Source organism: Lactuca saligna, chromosome 6, assembly GCF_052625555.1.
Source record: "Lactuca saligna cultivar CGN05327 chromosome 6, ASM5262555v1, whole genome shotgun sequence".
Lineage (NCBI taxonomy): Eukaryota > Viridiplantae > Streptophyta > Magnoliopsida > Asterales > Asteraceae > Lactuca > Lactuca saligna.
The window spans coordinates 145,095,018-145,118,965 of record NC_136422.1 but is presented as its reverse complement, the minus strand read 5'-3'; the positions used below and the strand labels follow the sequence as shown (position 1 = coordinate 145,118,965).

The following is a 23,948-nucleotide window of genomic DNA, read 5'->3' as shown; positions in this document are numbered from 1 at the left end:
ATCTTCAAATATAAAAAAGTTGGCAATGTCATATGTCAAACAAGATTAAGGTAGTGTTTGGTATAATGGAATCAGGACACTAATGGAATAAAATATAGAAAAACAAAAGTTTTGTTTATTTTGTCAAATATATTGAAATCACCATTCATGTGAAAATTCATTCCATTCCTACAATCAACCAAAATGATCACGGAATCCACCGATTCATTCCATTCCTTCTGTCATTAATTCCATCCAACCAAACAAAACTTAAAGCCTTTATATGAGTTAAACTCATGAAGATCACACCTTCTTCTTCTTACCCCAAATCATCACAAGAGAGAACCCCATTAGTGACATAATTACAACCTGCCCAAACACCAAGAAATGCTAAAAATCGTAACATAACACAATTTTTAATTTATATTCTTTTATGACACAAAATCTTTTTTTATAACTTCATGAATTTAATTAAATTATAACTTTATCATTTAAAAGTAATAAGAAATTATTTTTTATTATAATCTTTGCTTGGGCTTTAAGAAGCTTTTACTAATTTTAAAATCTTAGTTTGGTAAGTAATAAGTTTTATGATTAAGGTTAAATCATAAACAAAACAAGATGATGGAAATTTAGCATTAAAATTTGTGAAAAATATATAAACTAGAAGTGAACTTACGGATATTGCTGGAGGCACTCCCACGAGTGGATCTTGAAAGAATTTATTTGCAAGTGCAAGGGCCAATAGACTACTTTGCATACCTATTTAAAACAAAATATTTTTTTATTATTATTTCAAGGAGTACTTTTGTGTCCCATAAAAATTGCAATATTTATTTTGATTCTCTCTTGAAAATAAACCATCATTCTTGTGAAGTAAACATTGCAACTTTTATAAGACATAAAAGATGATTACTATTTACTAGATATAAAAAACCTGTTTCATAAGATAGAGTTCTTTGAAGTGGTTTGACATCTGGTGAATCATGAAAGGCAATGCCAGTAAATGTGTATCCAAGGACAAATGCTGATAAATGAAGCGCAATAACAAGCAACAAAACTGATATCCCAAAAGCCGATAAAACAGAGTTTATGTTTATAGCAAGAGGAGCTCCAACACACAGTGATGTCACTAGAACTGATAAAGGGGGCAAAAATGGTCGAATGGCACTCGAAACTTTTGGCAAAAACCTGTACATGTTAAAAATATATATAACATCCGTAAGTGATTAAAAAAATCAAGATTATTTTAATGATTCCAGAAAAAGAAACTGAGTTTCACTTTTAGGCCCATGAAAGGACATGACATGACAGGTTGTATTGTGTTTGGTGTGAATTGGACTGACACTGACACGGAAGCCAATGGGATAAAAACTACAATTTTTGTTCCACCCAAAAAGGTAAAACAAGGAGGGGCAAGGATTCGCTATCGATATCACGTATGTGCAAAAGACGTAAATGCCCTTTTCATCCACATCATCAAAAACATCCCTAGAAAGCTTGTCCAGTCCCATCCAGTCCAACCCCATGTAACAAACGCAGCTACACTGGATGGGATTAGACAAGCTTTCTAGGGGTGTTTTTGGTGATGTGGATGAAAAGGGCATTTATGTCTTTTGCACATACGTGATATCGGTAGCGGGTCCTTATCCCTTCTTGATTTACCTTTTTGGGTTGAACAAAAATTGCAGTTTTTATCCCATTGGCTTTAGTGTCAGTGTCAGTGTCAGTGTCAGTGTCAGTGTCAGTGTTAGTGTCAGTGTCAGTGTCAGTGTCAGTGTCAGTGTCAGTCTAAGCGAGTGAGCCCCAATCCAATGCAGACCAAACACAGTACAACCTGTTATGGTAACAAACGGGATCTTAATATGTACTACCATGAACTAAATTTGATATGAAAAAGAAAATCATAAATTTAAAGCCATTTTTGTTAAATATATATATATATATATATATATATATATATATATATATAACGGATTCATATGAAATTTGTGTCCTTTACCTGTTAAGAAGCAAACCTGCAGCAACAGGTGAAACAACAATCTGCAAAATATTGGAAACCATTCCTTTGACATCAACAGGCAATCTCTTTCCAATGAGGAAAAGTGATAAAAGTGGGGTGACAAAAACAGCAGTTGCAGTGGATAATGAGGTCATAACAATGCTTAGTGGAGCCATCATGGGGTCCGTTAGAAAAGTGGCATAATTCGAAAGCTGGGCCCCACTAACACAAGAAGTTAGCATAATCCCAACACCTAAATGGTTCACAATCAAAATTATTTTTTTAATTTAGCCACAAAAATAAGAATAATAAAGACAATGTGGAGTTTTAACTTTTAATTTACCTAAGGAAGTTGGAAGGCCAAACATTGTCATGGCCATTGTGCCAAAAAGATAACCCAGGAGTGGTTTTAGGACAAATTGACCAATATACCCTGCAAAGATAGCTTTTGGTCTGTTGAATGCTTCAATAAAATCTTTTTCACTTGAATTTAGTCCAACTGCAAACATCAAGAAACCTAAAGCTGGGGCATAATACCTGAAATTTGTTTAAAAAAGAAAAAAGAAAAAAAAAAAATCTTTAAGAAAACGACAACCTTTTTGGTTTCTAGGGTTCTTTTCGGTTATGAGGATGAGAAGGGTATTCATGTCTTTTCATAGTCACAGTCATGTCACGTGGTGTGTAACAAATGGAAAATAGGGAGTATTATTTAACCTGCTAGTGAACCATGTGAAAGAAGGTGGATAGACAAGAGCCAATATTGTAGTAGCAAGAACTACTTGAGGCAATACAGAGTTGGCTTTCTTTAATATATCCACAAAACGTGTGTTGTGTTCATGAATCTGTTAATACATATATTGATGTTAATGATAATAGCATGAAAAAAAAAAACATGTATTGAAGGTTTTTATGTCCATGAGTACCAAAAGAAATGAAAAAGAAAGATTCCTTCACATACAAGAATTAAAGAAAGGTTGTTACATGAGCTTTTGATGTGAAATATCATTACACGAATTGAATTTTTTATATAATGTTGGAGTACAATATATAGTAGCTTTTAGTTAAAAACATCAATCCCATGATTTTCTTATTCAATGTATACCTTGTTTTTAGGAATTGCATGACATTTTTCATTATTTAAGTGATCTAAAGTTTCTTTAGACCAACATTGCATAGAAAACAATTTCATAAAGGTCAAAATTGCACTTTCCAAATTCAAAGTTGCAGTATCATGTTCTTGAGCTCTTTCTGTTTTTAGAAGTTTTCATGGAACGTAAGCAAATATATATTGTTGCAAATTTGATGGGACTTGAATAATAACAAAAAGTAAGAAAAACCACCTGCATTAAAGTTTAAGATAGAAAATATTTGATTGCTTCAATAGAAAATAACAAATAAGAAGAATACATTATCTCATGTATTTCTCACTATTGTTCTTGCTTTATAGTTTTATGAGGTTGAAAATTATCAGAAGTTCATTGGTTAACATTTGATTAGCAACCATCCAATTAAGACATGAGCTTTGTATGTGGCAATACATGTCTTAATGAACTATTGACCATTGACCCAGTTTTATATGTTGAATACTCATAATTTGCAAGATAAAGATGATGATAACATGCAATGATATGTTTTAATTAAGTTATTTACTGTTAAAACAATCATTTTTTTTAGGGAAATCACCCATAGAGGAGTGTTTGGATGTGCTTTTGAAGAAGGAATAACTGGGAATGTCTTAGGTCATAGATTAGTTGTTTGGCTCACCAATTTACAGTGATATCTTCTTTAAATTTATCTGAAATGTTACTTGAATTCAATCAAAGGCAAAAGGGAATAAACTTAATACCTGAGGTGAAATTGGTGCATAAGTTGGAGGTTCACCCTTATCAATCCTATCAGGAAACTCTCCCGATGCACGCCTATGAACTATTAATCTGGAACCCCAACCTAAATCTCATTAACAACAATCTTATGATCAAAATCGAATCGCTATATGAAGTAGAACACGCAGAAACATAGGAATCGGAATGTAACCACGATTCAAGTAAAAAGGCAAAGTAAGAAGAAGCACGTACACAAAGAGAGGGTGTGTGGAGAGATTGGGAACGCGATGCGACTCTTTTCTGCGAATTAACAAGTTCAAAAGTATTCAGATATCAAAATCCACAGAATGTGACTACAAAATCTGGATAAAACACCAAATCATTAGGTTACCTGAAGAAGATTTTCGCGGAACAGCGCAAGATAATTGATTATACCGTTGTTGTTGTTGATGATGATGATGATGATGATGATGATGAAGCTGAGCGACACTGCTTCTGAGAATCATCAGGAATCCTTGAGCCTAAAACGTTTTCCGTTGGGTTTTTTTCTTTGTCTAAAATGGTCAACTCCACCCATGTATATATGGGGGAATTTCAAGTACCAAAAAAAATAATAATAAATTAAAAAAAAAAAAAAAAATCGTTTAAAATGTGTCTTATAGCTTGTTCAAAATAATAATAAAATCTTTAAAAAACATGAATTACCGATAAAAATAATTTACGAAGCAAATTAAAATTTGTTTATGAAAAAACATGAATTACCGATAAAAATAACGATTTTAAGATTTTTTTTTTCTCGGTTTACAGGTTTCATTGTTGACTTGATTATTTTAAAGTTTGATTATTTTACCTTAATTTAGGTATAAGTCTCAAATTAAAATTAAATGATATTTAACTATTTTTCCATGTAACATACATTTTATCGGTTTTTATTGTTGATTTGAACGTTTAGTTATTAAATGAGTTGATGAGATTGATATGTTGCGTTATATAATATAATGTTTACTATAAAAATTGATATCCTAATGTATTATATATTTTTTTGGAATATAAAATGCATCTCATTAACTTATTTAATGATTAGGCATCCAAATTAACAATAAAACCTGTAAAATGTGTGTTACAATGAGAAAATTGTCAAATCTGATCTGACACTTAATTTTAGTTTGAGGTTTATTCGTAAATTAGGGTAAAATAATAAGACTTTAATGGAACTACGTGAGTAATAAAACTAGTAAATTGGGGGGGAAAGGCAAATCGTAATTTTTACCAGTAAATCTTGCTTTTTCATAAATAAATTTTAGTATGGGAGTTATTCGTAAATTAAAGTAAAATATTATGATTTTTTCTAGAAATTTTCATTAAATAATATATTAATATATTTATATAACTTTAAACTTTTGATTGCATTTAAGAATTAACATACCATTTATTTATTTAATAAAAAGTTAATATATAATAGAGCATGGAAAATGTTTAACATTTTAAACTTATTTATTACTATCATCAAATAGAAACATTATTCAATACATAAGTTTTTTTTTAAATATTAATAATTAAATACTTATGTGCATACATTTGAAATGCTTTTTCTTATAATTTTTTGGTATTTAAGCACCTTATCAATTATGTAGTTAAAATAGATTAAAAAAAATATTATAGTTTTAATTACATATCTAATAAATTAGACTAACTAGTAACAAAGTAATAAACTTATATATATATATATATATATATATATATATATATATATATATATATATATATATATATATATATATATGGAAAAGTGAATATACCCTTAAGGGTATATAAGCTTAGGTACCCAAACTCACCATACTATATCGTTTTGTTTCATATATAAGCATTGTAATTGTCCAATGTTCTTATAATTCAACTTTTAACTTGAATTACTTCAAAAAAATTTATAAATTTTATATTTATCTTCCTCTTACATAATTGACATTTTCAACAATAATATATATAACCTAGTAAGTGTTCGACAAAAAGATGTGATGTAAGAGGAAGATAATAGTGGAAATTTAATAATATTGAATATAAATCAAGTTAAGGATTGAGGTTTAACAATATTATAATTAATATATCAAACAAAACGACGTATTATTATGAGTTTGAGTACCTAAGCTTATATACCTTTAAGGATATATTCACTTTTCTCATATATATATATATATATACAAAATCATAAATTACCATATGGTTGGACGAGGAGTTGGCGGATAGACTCCTTTCACTCAAATGTTGAGGATTCAAGCTCTCATGGGGACAAAAATGCACAAGTTTAAGGATATAATATTGTGTGTGTAATTGTTAAAAAGAAAATTCATAATTGGGATATAATGAAAATGTTATTAAGAGTAGATGAGAAAAAATAATAGCACAATATATAAATTAATTATTCCTATTCTAATAAATGAATAAGTTTATACTTATATTGATAAGTGCCACAATATTAGATATCCTCATTTATATTATATGTCACATATAATATGACATGCTAACCTATTAATTCACTATTTCAATTTTTAAATTTTAAATTTCTCACTCTAATTACATTAAATTAATAATTGATTCTTCATTTTAAATTTTAAATTTTAAATTTCACATTCTAATTACGTTAAATTAATAACATTAGAATAAAAATAAAATAAAATTAATATATATATTATATGGTGATATAATTTCATGTATTTATTTAAATCAACGATTGTAATTTTATATAACTAAAAAACTATCCATTAATTAATAATTTATTTAAAATAATTTAAATGAAATAATTGATTAATAAAGTTTTTACTATGAAAGTTTAATTAATTTTATAACCGTAGTTCTCACGTGTTATAAACTAGTTTATATATATAACACATTCTAATAGTATTGAATGATAGTATTAAAAATATCTAGAAAAAAGTAATATTTCATGTCAACTCAACCCATTATCAAACTTGTTTTTACCTTAACTCATTTCGATCTTTAACCAAGTGTTCATTTCGTCCCCTCTAATTAGAGACATATACAACCATAATAATTTGAAGCGTGTAGCTAATGGTGTACTCACTAGCTCGACATAAATTTTCATGCCATTATAACATTATTGCATGAAGTCTTTCATCTCAAATTCACTACCCATGCGCCTTTTTCAGTTTCTCTATGTATGGTTTGCCTTTTGCAACATATAACATATATTCAACATAAAAAAGAAGGTAAATAGCCAAACCTTTGTTTATTTACACACAACTATCATAGTCGGACCTTTTTAAAACCTTATAAGATAGCATGAAGGTGTCAAATCTCTTGAACAGAATCTTCTTTCCCATGAACGATAAACCCTTTAGGTTGATCCATACAATTTTTTTCTTCTAACCCCCGGTGTAAGAATGCACTTTTGATTTCTAGTTGTCAAAGCTCAAAATCATGCATAACAACTATACTTAGCTACGAAGAGAGTTGTGCTTTATAACGGGTGAAAAGACTTCATTAAAATCGATTCCATGGATTTGGCTTTAGTCTTTTTTTTGGTACATTTTGTGCTTGAGTTGCACTTAATATCAATCTTGTTCTTTTTTATAACAAACATTCAACCCAAATCTTGTTATATATGGAGTATTGTTTTACAAAAAAATAATAAACATTTATAATAGTTAAAGTTGATATAAAAACTTCCGTTAAATGATAAAAATTTTGTTTTAAAATATCATAAATGTTATTTTTATTTCAAGAAAAGCGGTTGGTATTAAGTGTATGTTAATTAATATTTATATATTTTCTAGAAATGATTTTAGTTTGTACTCTTTAACCAAAAAGTAAAACAAGCCTTCACATGCCCACATGACATGTCCTTGACAAATGATCTGAGTTCCCTTAATTTTCCTAAAAGTGATCCGACTATTTTCTGATTTTCTTATTGGTTTAAAATAAAAGGTTAATATTATTGTTGTCAAATAAACTATTATTTTTGGCCTAATTTGACTTTCCAACTCTTTTTTTTTTTTTTTTTTTTTTTTTTTTTTTGTATTGTGTATCCCTAAATTTTGAATTTACCAACAATAAAAATAGATCAAAAGAACCATATCCACAATTTTGAAAGTCACTTGTAACCAAAGAAATCAACAAAACAAACCACATGAACCAAATTTGCAATATATTTTTTTTTAATTAAAATTTATATTAGTATTAAATTACAAGGGCTCCACAAGTTTGAAAGTCACATGTCGTATAAGGATTTATTCCTCCCTTCATCTCTACCAACCTTAAACGTGTAGAGTTAACTCAATTTCCTCCTACACTTTGTTTAATACCCCTTGCTTCATACCTTGCAACAAAGAAAAACACCAAATTGTCCATTACAACAAAGAAAAACAATAACCTATGACTTGTGTAATTTTATCTTTTTTTTATATAACTATAATAGCAACATACTTATCTTTTATTACCCTTATAACAACCTTAGATAACTTTCACCCATTGTAGCAATGTACTTACATTTAAATCTACTGATAATAACAATATATTCTATTAGTTACCCATAATAGCAATGTAACTACATTTTGCTACCAATATAAGCAATGTATTTTATTCGTCACACATTCCTATTATCAGTAAAGAACTACAAATACATTAGTTACCCATAATAGCAATGTAACTACAAATGTCAGATTGGTCAATTTAGAAGAAATGGATAAATTACCTGTTTTGTAAGAAAGTTGTCTCTGAAATAGTTTGACATCAAGTGAATTGTGGAAAACAATGCGATTAAAAATGCATTTGAGAGTACAAATGCTGAGATATGAAGCCCAGTAACAAGCACAAAAACTTTTATAAAAAAAGACGATGAAACAGAGTTTATGTTAGCAACAATAGGAGCCACCATACATACTGAAGTCACTAGAATCGATAAAGGAGGTAAAAAAGGTCGAATGTTGCTACACATTCTTGGCAAAAACCTGTACATTAAAAAAAAAAAAAAATAGATAAAGACATAAAGTATATTAAGTAAATACCTAAAATAACCCTTCACTAAATTAATTTGTCTCCTTACCGATTAAGAAGCAAGCCAACAGCAAGAGGTGAAATTACAATCTTCAAAATATTGGAAGCCATTTGTTTGAGATCAACAGGCGATTTCTCTCCAATCAGCAAAACTGATAAAAGTGGGGTCACAGAAACAGAGATAGCAGTAGATAATGACGTCACAACAATGCTTAGTGGAGCCATTGTGGGGTCCATTAGAAAAGTGGCATATTTCGAGAGTTGGGCCCCACTAACGCAAGTGGTTAGCATAATCCCAGCACCTAAATGGTTTACAAAATCAAAATAAACAAAGTAAGCGCATAATTACAATAATAAACAAACTAAAAAAGAAAAAGAAAGACAGCGACACTTACCTAAGGAAGTTGGAAAGCCACATATTGTCATGAACAATGTTCCAAAAAGATAACCAATGAATGGCTTTTGAACAAATTGGGCAAGATAACGTGCGAAAAAAGCTTGTGGTCTATTGAAAGCTTCAACAAAATCTTTTTCACTTGAATTAAGTCCGACTACAAACATCAAGAAACATAAAGCCGGGGCATAATACCTGCAATTTGTTTTTTTTTTTTGTTAAAAAAAAAAAACAAAGCTTTCTAGGACTATTTTTGATGATGAGATTAGGAGGGTATTAATGTCTTTTTAACCTGCTATTGAACCATGTGAAAGATGGTGGAAAGAAAAGAACCAATATTGTACTAGCAAGAACTACTTGAGGCAATACAGAGTAGGCTTCCTTTGGAATTTCTTCATGTCTCTGTTAAACCATATATTGATGTCAATGAAATTACCATGAAAAAAATACATTTATTGAAGGCTTTTTTTTCATCCGTGACTATTAAAAGAAATGAAAAAAGAAAGATCCTTACGTACATGAGAAATAAAGAACGTGGAAACATGAATAGATAGTGCATTTAAGACATGAAATTACTCGAATTCAGTGAAATGTAAAAATTAAAGGAGTAATAATTTAGTACCTGGGGTGAAATTTGTTCATAATTTGGAGGTTCATGTTCATCCTGATCGATAATCCCATCAGAAAACTCTCCAGATACACGCCTATGAACCACTAATCTGGAACCCCAATCTACATATCATCAACAACAACTTTATGATCAAAACCCAATCGCTAAATGAACTAGAACACGTAGAATCATAGGAATCGGAATAATTACGTTTCAATTGAACATCAGAGTAAGATAAAGAGAGGGTGTGTGGAGAGATTGGGAACTTGATGCGATTGTTTTCTGCGAATTAACAAGTGCAAAAGCATTCGGATATCAAAAGCCACATAAAGTGATAACAGAATCTGGATAAAACAGTGAAGCGTTAGGTTACCTGAAGAAGATTTTCGCGGAAGAACACGAGGTGGTTGATTAGACTGGTGATGATGAAGCTGAGTGACAATGTTCCTGAGAATCATTGTCGTGAATCACAATCAACTAGATTTTCTTTCCTAAGTCTGAAATGGTCAAAATGGAATAAAAATGGGCAAATTAAAAGTGTACTTGAAAGAAACACGTGGGTCCACCGACAAACTGACTTTTGTCTCCCAAATATGACTTTTGTCGTGTGAAACTGACTAGAATGTTTTGTAATATTTGATGTCTTTTTAACTTGAAATTTTTTGACAATTGTTCCCTTTTAAATTATATAATCTTTTCATAGAGTATATTAATTTTTATTATGTTTATTACATCAATTAATTAACTAAACTGAAAGCCTAAAAAAGCTAATATATAATATAAGTAGGGTATAAAATAAATATTACTAAATTGAAAAGATCAAATGTGACAAAGGCTAAAAGAAAAAGAAATAGTCAAGAAAGAATAAGGGATTAAAGTGACCTTTAATAATCATTATTCTAATATTATAGATGCTCTTATTTAAGGTTAGTTTGGAAGCAATTGCCAAACAAATTTTCTCCTCACAAAATTGAGTTTATCGAATGAGTTTTTCATTGTTTGCGTTGGAAGGTTGTGGGAGATATTAAATTCTCCAAACTTCGATATATCATGGCAAATGGTACAAAGTACAAACCATGGTGTATATGTGTCCACAAATATAAGTATATAACCCTTGTTGGGTTTTTACATTTTGTGTCCATAGAGATAGTTTGGAAGATATTTATAATACAAGTTTTGCATTATGTTAGAAGATAATTGATGAATATATATATATATATATATATATATATATATATATATATATATATATATAACATCAATGTTTTTCGAAATTTCTGTATCGATACGAGATCATTTTGTGATTATCACACAATACTGTTATTATGATTATATATCTTTTTAATAATATTTAAAATATTAGTTACTTACATTAGACAAAAAAAAAATGGTTTCAACAAGAACAACGAATCTTATCATCACACAGGCTTTTGAGTGGTTTAATTTCAGGGGTAATTTTGGGAAAAAGTTGGATAGAATGAAGTTGCTCCCCATTTGGTGGGTAATATATGGCTTTACTCTTATGTTTTTTTGATTATTTGTTATGTAACTATTCCAGTTTTATGTAAATAATGGTGGTCATTGATCATGTAAAATGACTTTTAAATCCCTTTTTCTTTTATCTTTTATCTGTTTTTTCTATATTACACAATATTAAATTAGCACTAAATACAAGGGTCCCGCCTCCTTTTCCATCCACCTCCACCACCACCCCCATTTAAAACGATAAGGTGTTGCATCAAGATTTCCTCCTCCCTTCATCTCTACCAAACTGAAACATATAGCAAAACCCTAAGTTAACTCAAAATTTCCTCCTACACTTTGTTAAATACCCCTTGGCTCATTTCGTACAACAAAGAAAAACACTAACATGTGACTTATCTAATTTTGTCTTTTTTTTTTTTTTTAACTATAATAGCAATGCACGTGTTACTTTAATACCCCTGATAACATATAACTTTTACCCATTATAGCAGAATAGCAACATACTATATATATATTTTTTTCTACCCTTAATAGCAATGTAACTTCATTTTGCTACCAATATAAACAATGCACTTTATTTTACATATTTCTATTATCAATAAACAACTACAAGTACATTGTGTATATTATAAAAAAAAAATAATAATAATAAAGTGTGTTGCTATTTCATGCAATTTGCTCAAAACAACCACAACAATACGTAAGATTGATCAAATTTTGACAAAATACATATATACAAAGTACGTTGTTATTTCCTATAGTCAAGTGTCAAAAAGTGAAGAATGCAAGTTTAAAAAGAAGCAAAAGATGAAGTATAAATAACCTGTTTTGTAAGATAGCTGTCTCTGAAGTGGTTTGACATTAGGTGAATTGTGGAAAACAATGCCATCAAAAATGCATTTGTGAGGACAAATGCTGATAAATGATGCACGATAAAAATCACCAAAAGTGTTATCTCAAAAGACGATGAAATAGAGTATATGTTAATAGCAATGGGAGATACGATACATAGTGAAGTCACTAGAACTGATAAAAGTGGTAAAAAAAGTCGAATGGTGCTAGACATTCTTGGCAAATATCTGTAGATGAAAAAAAAAAAAAAATAACATCCGTAAGAAACAAAAAAGAAAAGAAAATTTCGAAGATTCTATCATAACAAACTACATTAAGTAAATACCTAAAATACCCTATAATGCAATTCATACGAATGTCTCCTTACCTATTAAGAAGCAAGCCAGAAGCAAGAGGTGAAATTACAATCTTCAAAATATTGGAAACCATTTGTTTGAGATCAACAGGCGATTTCTCTCCAATCAGTAAAAGGGTTATAAGTGGGGTGACAGAAACAGAAATAGCTGTAGATAATGACGTCACAACAATGCTTAGTGGAGCCATTGTGGGGTCCATTAGAAAAGTGGCATATTTCGAGAGTTGGGCCCCACTAACGCAAGACGTTAGCATAATCCCAGCACCTAAACAAATTATCCGCATAATAAGAATAATAATAAACAAACTACATGCATAATAAGCAGAATAATTATTTAAGTGTATAAAGTAGTCAGGCCCAAAATAGACCCAACAGAATCGTAGGGTGTAGTTTTACTGCTTTAGTCGCATTCTCTTGTGTATACATATTTGTATATTTTGTCTTTGTATGATCAAGTAAATACAAGTATTCTTAGCATTTTGGTCTCTAATTACAATAATAAACAAACTAAAAAAGAAAAAGAAAAAGAAAGATGGTGAAACTTACTTAAGGAAGTTGGAAAGCCACAGATTGTCATGACCAATGTTCCAAAAAGATAACCAACGAATGGTTTTTGAACAAATTGAGCAAGATAACGTGCAAAAAAAGCTTGTGGCCTACTGAAAGCTTCAATAAAATCTTTTTCACTTGAATTAAGTCCGACTCCAAACATCAAGAAACATAAACCCTGGACATAATACCTGCAATTTGTTTTTTTTTTTTTGTTAAAAAAAAAAACAAAATTTTAAAAAACAATGTGAGCTTTGTTAAGATGAAAATGCATGCTAGCAATCCACTTACCTAATAATGTTATAATTTATGGTTGCGTTGGTTACACATGACAAGACCTGGATAGTACAGACAAGTTTTCTAGGACTATTTTTGATGGGAGGGTATTCATGTCATTTTCATATGGTCATGTCCTTTGTAAGAAATGGGGCCTAAAAGGACTAATATATTGGAAGTTGGAACAAAAGGAAGTATTATTTAACCTGCTATTGAAAGATGGTGGAAAGATAAGAACCAATATTGTAGTAGCAAGAACTACTTGAGGCAATACAAAGTTGGCTTTCTTTAGAGTTTCCACAAAAGATGTCGTGTGTTCAAGTCTCTGCCAAAGCATATATTGATGTCAATGAAATTAGCATGAAAAAAACACATTTATTGAAAAAAAATTCATTCATGACATGGGTTTTTTTCAAAACAATCATTACATGAGTTTTGCATATATTAACATGGTTTTTTCAAAAAAAATCCCTGACATGGGTTTTTCAAAGAAATTAGGTGTCACACGTCTAAATATGTTTTAGGTCACGAATTAGATGTTTGGCGCACAAAATATTACTCGAATTCAATGAAATGTAAAAAAATGAGTAACAAGTTAGTACCTGAGGTGAGATTTGTGCATAATTTGGAGGTTCATGTTCATCCTGATCGATAATTCCATCAGAAAACTCTCCAGATACACGTCTATGAACCACTAATCTGGAACCCCAATCTACATATCATCAACAACAACCTTATGATCAAAATCCAATCGCTAAATGAACTAGAACACGCAGAATCATAGGAATCGGAATAATTACGTTTCAATTGAACATCAGAGTAAGATAAAGAGAGGGTGTGTGGAGAGATAGGGAGCTTGATGCGATTGTTTTCTGCGAATTAACAAGTGCAAAAGCATTCGGATATCAAAATCCACATAAAGTGATAACAGAATCTGGATAAAACAGTGAAAGCGTTAGGTTACCTGAAGAAGATTTTCGCGGAAGAACACGAGATGGTTGATTAGACTGGTGATGATGATGAAGCTGAGCGACACTGCTTCTGAGAATCATTGTCGTGAATCACAATCAACTAGATTTCTTTCCATGTGGTCAAAATCCCAGATGGTTTATATGGTAAATTAAAACTTAAAAGTGTACTTAAAAGGAAAAGGTGGGTCCACCGGCAAATGACTTTTTGTCTCCAAAGCTGACTTTCGTGCTATGAAACATGACCTACCGCGAAATGGTGGGTACACTGGCGAAACTTTTGTCATATCGGTGTTATAATTAAAATAAATAATTGAAAAAAATGAGAGATGATTTGCGAACGTGGCTTCGTCTCATTGGCTACGGGTAAAAATCTTTAGACTCATAGTCATCGGCTTGCTGCTCCACTATTTGACTGTTATTTTTTATTAATTAATATATTAATATCAACTAATGTTATTTTTCAAAACTTCCTGCAAGACTTAAAAAATAAAAACCGTATGAAAAGAGTTTATAAAACACACAGATAATAAAGACAAATCGGTAAAAAAAGCTTTTCCAAAAGTTAACCACTAAATAGAGTTTATAATAATAATAATAATAATAATAATAACTCTTTAATAAACAAAGGTTAATATAAAACTCATATGACATAAGTAATAGATCTTTGAAAAAAAAATAACAATTAAAGATGCCCTTTTAACTTATAACGAATTGAACAAAAAATGTTCCAAGTAGGTTGCTATTATGTGTTAAGTAATATAAATACATTTTACTACAAGTCAACTTCCATCCGTGTACACGAATTTACCATTTCGCCCCTCCCACTTTTCCCAAATTGCCCTCGAAGCTGTTCATTAACCCAAACCGCTAACGAAACCGCATGATCCCTTATAAAAGAATTAGCGGGCGGGCATTTCAACATATCAATCAAACCCCGATTAAACTGTAACAAGCTGACTGAAGGACTGCCCGAACCTTTTTCCCTAAAATACCAAACAACCTTAAAAACATGTTCACACAAATTACCCTTTTGCCCCCACCCACAACTACAAATACCAAACTCCGTCCCCGGGTTCCACACAACATGAGCTATTTCTCGGTCTTTTTGGTCAACAACTTTGACCGTTTGACCTTCGGTCAAAACATCGGTGTCTGGGATTGCCCGTGATTTGCGCCACGCGGTTAAACCGCTTGTCCATTCGTCTTTCCAGTAGCGTGAAAAGTCGTCTTTGCCCTCGTATTCATCGAGCCAAAAGTAGGCTTGGATTTTGGTAGCGAGTTTATCGAGTAACCAATCGACCCGTTTGTAGATAAACGGGTCGGGTTCGTTTAGTAAACGGATCTTTAATTGGTTGTGATGAAATTCGAGAGCTGATGAAGTTTCTTGGCTGGAAACGGGTAGGGTTTTGAAGGCATCGATCCAAGGGCCTAATCGGAACAAAAAATAAAGATTAAATTAAACACAAGAAATAACAAAAATATATTTTTTTTAATGTATTTTGCTCTAAAATGTATAAATAATTAATTGTGACTAACCCATTCTAGGATACCAAGTTGCCTTGAAGTAATCGATGAAATCTCTACATTCCTTAAAATCTTCCATAAACTTATCAAAAGATTCAAAGTTTCCACATCCTTTACACATCTCTTTGACTATTTGACCAAGCGTTTTTGACAATTTTGCCCTTGTCTCCATATCCAAACACCTCTTCATTAAATTCTTATGCCACGCATGTCGAACCCTCCAAAATGAAATCAAAACAGAGCATCGAAACACTTCCCTGATATCATCAAATCCAAATTTTAATATCCAATTTTTTTAGAAAAAACATTCGCATATTTTATTATTAATTAATAGTCAAACCTTATAGTAAGTATATCAAACAAAGGATCATCGATTATAAATCCAGCTAATTTCCATGTTGGATCTTTAGTCCTTACTCTATTAAAAAGAGCTCTCATCCATTTATGAATATCAATTGATCTTGAAAAAACCGGTGTTATTATCCATGCTACAGGTATTGCTTTATTCTCTGAGTTGAACACAACAAGACTTTGAATTGGACACTGCATTAAGTTTATTTAAAAAAAATTATATATTTCATAAAAATTTATATTTTATAAAACAATTAGACATACCTTTAGTTTATTAACACCAAAACTCGAATCAAAACCAAGTAAACGTCCATTACCAAAACGAATCATTTGTTGCAATTGCCATTCAGTTTGAATCCCTAAACAAAACGGATCATTATCCGAATAATCCTCATAAAAAAACACATGATTTTGATTTCTCTCAACCCATATCCCAATGCTGACGTCATCATCTTCATCAAGTTCAAAATTGGATCTTCGAATATTCCTTTCTTGAATCCTCACATACCTATGTGTCAAAAGATCATCTCTATTGCAAACACCTCCTTGTTTTTCAACAGATTCATTGTGTCTTTGCATGATTGTTTCAACCGGGATGCCTACGTGGAGCAAAGAAAGGACACGTAGGCGGAGGTCTTCTGAGATGAATGGCGCATACATGGCACGTGTCCCCACAGATTTCTTGTCTTGTGGGCCGTGACATGGAAGGCCTTTTTTGTCCACGTGTTTGTCTTGGTTGTAGATTATTAAGGCTACAGATGGCTCTGCTATTAGACGTTTGACTATGAAGTGACATGTGCAGCCCCGTTTTGTGTTGGGTCGACCCGCGGATTTCTTTTTTGGTATGTATGTGCTTCTACTTGGTCTTACTACTCCCCCTTTTCTATGATCATCTGGCCCAAATGAACACCAATACCTAGAAAATATCATCAGACTAAATGACCATTTTACCCTTACAAAATGAATCGATTTTAAGATGAGAAACTTACAGAATGTATTCAAGAATGCCATCGACTTTAGGTTTGTAAGGCATTTTTGGAGGGCGTCTTCTTCTAGCTTCTACATGAAATCTTGTGGGGCAATCTTTGTTGTTGGATTCACCACGAACAAAGTCATCAACTCTAGCAAAGGGCACAAGGGCAAGTCTGTCCATATTGTCACGATGACCTTCTATCTTTGACCATATAAGGTCAAATGCTGAGAATTCTAAAGTTGGAGGGTTTTGAACAGGGAGTGATAGAATCTCATCCCATCTTGCCATCTATATCAGAAAAAAAAAGAGAATGAAAACAGGTGTTTGATTTGTTTAGCTTTGGGTATGTGTTTTCTTCACAGAATCCGTGTAAAGCATCAATGGATTGTCGAAGGGATAGGTTTGTACTAACACTTGTAGTGTTGAATCCATTATTAAACTGTAACTGTGGGTGGTTATGGAACCTTTTATTCTTAAGACTGTTATGTTATAAGATCGTTTACAGTTGACAAAATAACCTAATCAAAGCGCCTGGAAAAGCAGCAGCAACAACGGCATGAATATCTAGAATGAAACCTAATTTCCGTTTCTGCGCTTGAATGCTTGTTTTCGGGGTTGAAATTTGTTTTGACATTTGGAGATGGATTCTATTTGAATTAACCGACAAAATGGAAATGAATTAGGGTTTAATTACTTACCTTGTTGATTGAGAGAGGCAGTTGCGTTGTGGACGAAAGAACAAGTATCAGTGACGTATGCGATGTGTGGAGAAGAAGCAGGAGTGATGGATTTGTAGGATAATCGACGGCGACAACAGGGGTTTTGTAGAGATTAGAGAAGAGGGTTTATTTACAAATTTTGGCATGAGATTTTTTCAACTATTTTGGAGTCTCGTACTTTTTAGATTTTTTCAATTATTCAATTATTTTGCAGTTTCGTATTTTTTTTTTTCAATCGGACGGACAATCACAATATATACAAACAAACATGGAAAAGCAAAATGAAAGATTTTTTTTTCTATCATAGAGACAATACTTTTGGGTTTTTAGGTTTAGGTTTTTTCATTAAAAAACTATAGGAAAATCTGGAGTGTAACTAACTATTGAGTTTGTTTCTATTTGGTTATTTTTTTATTTTTATATTCAATATATTATCGAACTTGTTGTTTGTGTTCATCATAGCCCTTTTGACTGACTTTTGACCGGTTATCACATGTAATAGTCGGTCAAAAGGTTATGGTGAACACAAACAATAAGTTCGATGGTATATTGGATAAAAAAAATGATAAAATGAAAACAAACTCAATAGTTAGTTACCCTCCATAGTCATTTTCCTTTTACTCATTTACAGCTAATCTCACGTTATCTTCCACTCATATTAATGACTTTATGAAATTCATTATTGTTTCTCTTCAAAACATAACCCACGAAAGAACATGATGATGGGTTTTGAGCATTCTAACACTTCCTAAGTGTACATGCAACCCTAATAACCTTGGATCTATGTTTGTCTAATTATCATGCAAAGTTGAATTCCAAGGTTATATTCCTATCTAGCATACATGGGGAACAATTTTAACATAAAGTATAGATAGAATAACTTACCTTGTTGTTGTTTGTGTTCCTTGAAACCTTGTGAGCCTAGCACCCCAAGTGTGATGCCTCAAATGCTTCACACAACACCAAATGCTCTTGGAAGAACTTATGAGAGAATACTCACTTCTTCAAAATCGGCCAAGCCCTCTTGTTTCTTAGTGTAGCCGATTTTGGGTGGAGAATATGTTACTTATATAGTGTTGACACATCTAGGGTTAAACCCTAATGTGTCATGACTCTTCATTTCCATGACCCATGGGTTTGTAACTCCCATGGAGCATCCTATGGGTGGAACCCAACTTGATGGTCCATGGAGCCTTTTAGCCCACTATACAAGATATGGATGATTTACATAATCAACCCATATATTTAATTAGTTATCTTTTGATCACTTAATTAATTCTAAATTAATTCTTGATCAAACTAATCAAATAATATTATTAATATATTAGAACTTATAATATATTAATAATCTCCAAGTGTTATTTCTCTCATTTAGTCTATCCAATTGCATGGTGCCATGCAACCCAAATGGACCATGCCGGGTCGGGTCAAGTACATACCAGAAATAGTTATGGACTTAGACACCTTATCCAACAGTATCCCACTTGGATAAGTCTAATAACTATTACTGCAAGTATGACTTCAGGAACCGATCGGCAATCGTAGCTCTTTACAAGGTTTCTCGAAACTGAGAAAATGATGGTACGCCATTTAAGATAAGTGATCATATAATCCTCTGTTCTAGATATCAGTCGGACAAATACATGGAACAATGTCTTACTTATTGTCCAACATTTGTTTCCCGATTTCCGATTTGTTTGACAAAGAACTTCATTGAACACATCAATTTAGTTCTGACCGGGCCCGGTACATAGGTCAAAACAAAATCATCGAGGGGCCCAGATATCAGCTTCTAATCCAAGAAGGAACAGATAAACTTCGACTCATATGTTTGTTCTACTACTCATTGAATTACACACAAGAGCACGATTTTATAACATCGAGTTACCAATGCGTTTTTCGTACAATCAATGCATAACCAACTTGTAAGCTAAGCTATCAATTGCGCGCTATAGCGGTGCTATAGCGGCGCTATAGCGTTTTGCGGAGGTCAGGAACCGCTATTTTCAACTTAGCGTTTTCATTTTGCGGTACCGCTATTAGCGGCGCTATAAACCGCTATTTACCGCTATTTCAATAACCGCTATAGCGGCGCTATGGGCGCTATTCCATTTTCATTCACATTTAGGGTCATTTTGTTACTTTGTCAATGAAAAACTAGTTTTAATGATCTCACTTCACTTTCATTTTAAAATGCCCAAACAACTAACATAATTAAAAGCATTCAAAGCAACTACGTCTACCGACAACTCTCTTTCTCATCATCTTTTTCTGTACTCACGACGACTTGAGCTGCTATGGTCGGACTCCATTAATGCTTTTTGTAAATCGAACCACACCTATGAGGCTACGACTTAGGACTTAACTCTTTATATCAACCATGACCTACTAATACAGTACTGAATACGGGCAATACAGTTAATCTCTATTTGACACTTTGACACTACGTAGTTTCCTTATTACCATAATAGAATATTATGTTATGTTTTTATATGACTTTTTAGGTTTATGATATTAATTCTATATAAACTTATAGTATTAATACTCAAATATATATAACTTCTATATAAATATAATATAAAATTATAAATTATCCGTAATATTAAAAAAAACGCTATATCACCGCTATACCACCGCGATCTCAAATAACGGCATGTGACCGCTATTGAAATTTTGACCGCGATAACTGCATAGCTTGTAAGTAACAAATCATATCTCTAGGTTTAAAGACTTATATGATATTACCGTCTCACGATCACTCGAGATAGAATTCCATGAAGTGATTCCAGTGAGCGTGGGTTGAGTCCAATGCTCAGAACTTATGAGCACTCATGATTGTTGTAGCCTTGTCCCAGACCTCTACAACCAAACATGACAGTCTTGATTCATACCTACTTCCGACATATGACCGACTGTGGAGGTTTGAATAATATGTTATACCAAACAAAATTATTCTGGAAGTCAAAACATGCAAAAGAAATATAGTAAACGATTGACAAGAGATAGCAACACTTTACTCATAAATAAAACATTTTTATTCATCATCAAATGTCAATTACACTTTACAAATTTCGAGATTATCTAACTACTAAATCTAATATCATCCTTCAGCCCTATGCTCCGAGCATGCTGGAGATGCTTAACCCGAGTCAGTCCCTTCGTGAGGGGATCTGCCGGATTCTCATCTGATGATACCCTCTTTGCCACGAGGAGTCCTTCTTCGATCCGATGTCTGATGAAATGGTATTTTCTGTCGATGTGTCTGGATCTCCCGTGATCCCTTGGTTCCTTGGCTAAGGCAACAGCACTTTCACTATCACAGAAAATTTCCATCGGCTCTTTAATAGCTGGTACAACTCCAAGGTCTCCAATGAAGTTCCTCAGCCATAACGCCTCCTTTGCCACTTCGCTAGCTGCAATATACTCTGATTCACAAGTAGAATCTGCCACTGTCTCTTGCTTGGAACTCTTCCAAGAAATTGCTCCTCCATTTAGGGTAAAGACCCAGCCCGACTGAGAGCGGAAGTTATCCCTATCAGTCTGGAAGCTAGCATCACTATACCCTACAACTCTCAAGTCATCACTCCCACCAAGAGTAAGGACCCAGTCCTTAGTCCTTCGTAGGTACTTGAGAATATTCTTTACCGCAGTCCAGTGTGCCTTGCCAGGGTTCCCCTGAAACCTGCTAACCATGCTCAAAGCAAAAGCTACATCAGGTCGAGTACACGTCATAGCATACATGATCGATCCTACAGCCGAAGCATAAGGTACTCGACTCATTTCTGCTATCTCAGCCTCAGTGTTAGGGCTTTGTGTCTTACTCAGTTTGGCGTTACTCTGGATGGGCAACTCTCCTTTCTTGGAGTCTTGCATTCTGAATCTCTTCAGAACCTTCTCCAAGTAGGTACTTTGACTAAGTCCAATTAGTCTTTTACTCCGATCTCTCAAGATCCTTATCCCCAAAATATAGGCAGCTTCACCAAGGTCCTTCATAGCGAAACACTTTCCAAGCCAGGACTTTACTTCCTGCAGGGTTGGAATGTCGTTTCCTATGAGTAGTATGTCATCCACATACAATACCAAAAAGCTAACTATACTCCCACTATCCTTGACATATACACAAGATTCATCTTCACTCCTAGAAAAGCCAAATTCCTTGACCTTTTCATCAAAGCAAAGATTCCATCTGCGAGGTGCTTGCTTTAATCCATAAATGGATTTCTCAAGCTTACACACTCTATTAGGGTACTCGTTGCTGACAAAACCCTCTGGCTGACTCATGTAAACATCTTCAGCCAACTTCCCATTAAGGAAAGCGGTTTTGACATCCATTTGCCAAATTTCATAGTCATGAAATGCGGCTATGGCTAACAGAACCCGAATAGACTTAATCTTGGCTACCGGAGAAAAGGTCTCATCATAATCCACTCCAGGAATTTGAGAGAAGCCCTTTGCAACCAGTCTAGCCTTATAAGTGTGTACTTTACCATCCATGTCGGTCTTCTTCTTGAAGACCCATTTGCACCCTACAGTCTTTCGACCTGGTACATTCTCAACCAAGTTCCAAACTTGATTGTCATACATGGATTGTATCTTGCTATCCATAGCCTCTTTCCATTTGGCAGACTCGGGGCCCGCCATGGCTTCCTCATAGCTGTTAGGGTCATCTTGACTTACTAGTGTCTCATCACTAATAAGTGTCTCACCTTCTGCAGTAATATGGAATCCATAGTAATGCTCAGGTGCACTCCTAACTCTCGTGGAACGCCTCAGAGGTACAGATTCGTCAATTGGCTCAACAGGAGTTTCCTCCTCAAGTTGAGGGCTAGAGTTTGAAGTTCCTTCACCACTTGACTCTTGAATTTCTTCAAGATCAACTTGCCTCCCACTGTCTCCTTGGCTTATAAACTCTCTTTCTCGAAAGACTCCTCTTCTTGCTACAAAGACCACATTGTCACTAGGTCTGTAGAAGAGGTAACCAAAGGATTGTTATGGGTAGCCGATGAAAATACACCTCTCGCTTCGGGGTTCGAGCTTATCATGAGTCTCGCGTCTCACGAAAGCCTCGCATCCCCAAATCTTGATGTGGTCTAGTTTAGGTACTTTACCAGTCCACATCTCGTGTGGAGTTTTGGCAACTTTCTTTGTAGGGACTAAATTAAGGATATGGGCGGCAGTCTCTAAGGCATACCCCCAAAATGAGATTGGTAGCGAAGCTCGACTCATCATGGAACAAACCATGTCCAACAAGGTTCGATTACGCCTCTCAGCCACACCATTCAACTGCGGTGTCCTGGGAGGTTTCAATTGTGAGACAATCCCACATTCCTTTAGATAGTCGAGGAACTCTGAACTAAGATACTCACCACCTCGATCGGATCGAAGCATCTTAATGTTCCTGCCCAATTGATTCTCGACTTCCTATTTAAATTCCTTAAACTTCTCGAAAGTCTCTAACTTATGCTTGATTAAGTAGACATATCCATATCTACTGTAATCATCAGTAAAAGTCAAATAATAACGATTAGCATCCCTTGTGGCATGTTTGAATGGTCCACACACATCCGTGTGTATAAGGTCCAACAGACCTTCACCCCTTTCACACGAGCCTGTGAAGGGTGACTTTGTCATTTTTCCAAGTAAGCATGATTCGCAACTATCATTTGACTTTAGGTCAAACGACTCCAAGACTCCATCCTTTTGGAGTTGGCCTATGCGTTTCTTGCTTATATGTCCAAGACGACAATGCCATAATGATGCTTTATCCAAGTTATTATTATTAGTAGAATCAATACACAAAACATTATTTCCTAAGTTATCTACAATAGATACAGCTTCATACACACCATCACAAGGTAATGCTTTAAAATAAAGTACATTATTAAGGAAAGCATTAATCGAACCAACTTCATTATCAAACGAAAAGGTGAAACCTTGTTTGTACAATGCATGAAAGGAAATAATATTTCTTGCCATTTCTGGCGAATAACAACATTTATTCAAATCTAAATTTAACCCACTACTTAGCGATAAAGTATAAACTCCAATCTTGGTGACAGGTGTAACTTTCCTATT

The 23,948-nt window shown here is 33.1% G+C and overlaps 4 protein-coding genes across 4 annotated transcripts; all 4 read right to left on the bottom strand.

Moving 5' to 3' along the window:
- Window positions 1–11: 11 nt before the first annotated feature.
- On the bottom strand, window positions 12–4,372 carry LOC145001802 (putative sodium/metabolite cotransporter BASS5, chloroplastic). The gene is made up of 9 exons (XM_078961148.1): window positions 4,196–4,372; window positions 4,057–4,104; window positions 3,828–3,928; window positions 2,696–2,823; window positions 2,325–2,518; window positions 1,982–2,234; window positions 917–1,170; window positions 659–741; window positions 12–348 (listed from the first exon to the last, which is right to left on the bottom strand). Exons 1-9 carry the CDS (start codon window positions 4,308–4,310, stop codon window positions 283–285), a joined length of 1,242 nt encoding a protein of 413 aa, XP_078817274.1. The 5' UTR covers window positions 4,311–4,372; the 3' UTR covers window positions 12–282.
- A 3,577-nt stretch (window positions 4,373–7,949) lies between these two features.
- On the bottom strand, window positions 7,950–11,535 carry LOC145002977 (putative sodium/metabolite cotransporter BASS5, chloroplastic). Its single transcript, XM_078962148.1, has 10 exons — window positions 11,491–11,535; window positions 10,362–10,435; window positions 10,192–10,265; window positions 10,029–10,100; window positions 9,831–9,940; window positions 9,501–9,610; window positions 9,210–9,403; window positions 8,864–9,116; window positions 8,513–8,768; window positions 7,950–8,137 (listed from the first exon to the last, which is right to left on the bottom strand). Exons 1-10 carry the CDS (start codon window positions 11,533–11,535, stop codon window positions 8,132–8,134), a joined length of 1,194 nt encoding a protein of 397 aa, XP_078818274.1. The 3' UTR covers window positions 7,950–8,131.
- On the bottom strand, window positions 11,400–14,747 carry LOC145000461 (putative sodium/metabolite cotransporter BASS5, chloroplastic). Its single transcript, XM_078959691.1, has 8 exons — window positions 14,300–14,747; window positions 14,136–14,207; window positions 13,938–14,047; window positions 13,542–13,660; window positions 13,057–13,250; window positions 12,523–12,775; window positions 12,127–12,382; window positions 11,400–11,589 (listed from the first exon to the last, which is right to left on the bottom strand). The coding sequence occupies exons 1-8, from the start codon at window positions 14,385–14,387 to the stop codon at window positions 11,557–11,559; spliced, it is 1,125 nt and encodes a 374-aa protein (XP_078815817.1). The 5' UTR covers window positions 14,388–14,747; the 3' UTR covers window positions 11,400–11,556.
- A 216-nt stretch (window positions 14,748–14,963) lies between these two features.
- On the bottom strand, window positions 14,964–18,045 carry LOC145000460 (uncharacterized). The gene is made up of 6 exons (XM_078959690.1): window positions 17,853–18,045; window positions 17,171–17,442; window positions 16,446–17,097; window positions 16,171–16,373; window positions 15,843–16,087; window positions 14,964–15,734 (listed from the first exon to the last, which is right to left on the bottom strand). Exons 2-6 carry the CDS (start codon window positions 17,440–17,442, stop codon window positions 15,079–15,081), a joined length of 2,028 nt encoding a protein of 675 aa, XP_078815816.1. The 5' UTR covers window positions 17,853–18,045; the 3' UTR covers window positions 14,964–15,078.
- Between the last annotated feature and the right edge of the window lie 5,903 nt (window positions 18,046–23,948).

Bases quoted from the DNA above. Each gene is read 5' to 3' on its own strand.
- LOC145001802 (XM_078961148.1), bottom strand. From the start codon at position 4,310: ATGATTCTCAGAAGCAGTGTCGCTCAGCTTCATCATCATCATCATCAT. The intron at 4,105-4,195 runs GTAACCTAATGA...GTTAATTCGCAG, and splicing joins TCCGCGAAAATCTTCTTCAG to AAAAGAGTCGCATCGCGTTC. The intron at 2,519-2,695 runs GTTAAATAATAC...AACAAATTTCAG, and splicing joins TTCACATGGTTCACTAGCAG to GTATTATGCCCCAGCTTTAG.
- LOC145002977 (XM_078962148.1), bottom strand. From the start codon at position 11,535: ATGGGGGTGGTGGTGGAGGTGGATGGAAAAGGAGGCGGGACCCTT. The intron at 10,436-11,490 runs GTATTTAGTGCT...AAAACATTCTAG, and splicing joins GAAAAGGAGGCGGGACCCTT to TCAGTTTCACACGACAAAAG. The intron at 9,404-9,500 runs GTTAAAAAGACA...AACAAATTGCAG, and splicing joins TTCACATGGTTCAATAGCAG to GTATTATGCCCCGGCTTTAT.
- LOC145000461 (XM_078959691.1), bottom strand. From the start codon at position 14,387: ATGATTCTCAGAAGCAGTGTCGCTCAGCTTCATCATCATCACCAGTCT. The intron at 13,661-13,937 runs GTACTAACTTGT...ATGCTTTGGCAG, and splicing joins ATGCACAAATCTCACCTCAG to AGACTTGAACACACGACATC. The intron at 13,251-13,541 runs GTTAAATAATAC...AACAAATTGCAG, and splicing joins CCACCATCTTTCAATAGCAG to GTATTATGTCCAGGGTTTAT.
- LOC145000460 (XM_078959690.1), bottom strand. From the start codon at position 17,442: ATGGCAAGATGGGATGAGATTCTATCACTCCCTGTTCAAAACCCTCCA. The intron at 17,098-17,170 runs GTAAGTTTCTCA...GATATTTTCTAG, and splicing joins GGCATTCTTGAATACATTCT to GTATTGGTGTTCATTTGGGC. The intron at 16,088-16,170 runs GTTTGACTATTA...TGATGATATCAG, and splicing joins TTTGATATACTTACTATAAG to GGAAGTGTTTCGATGCTCTG.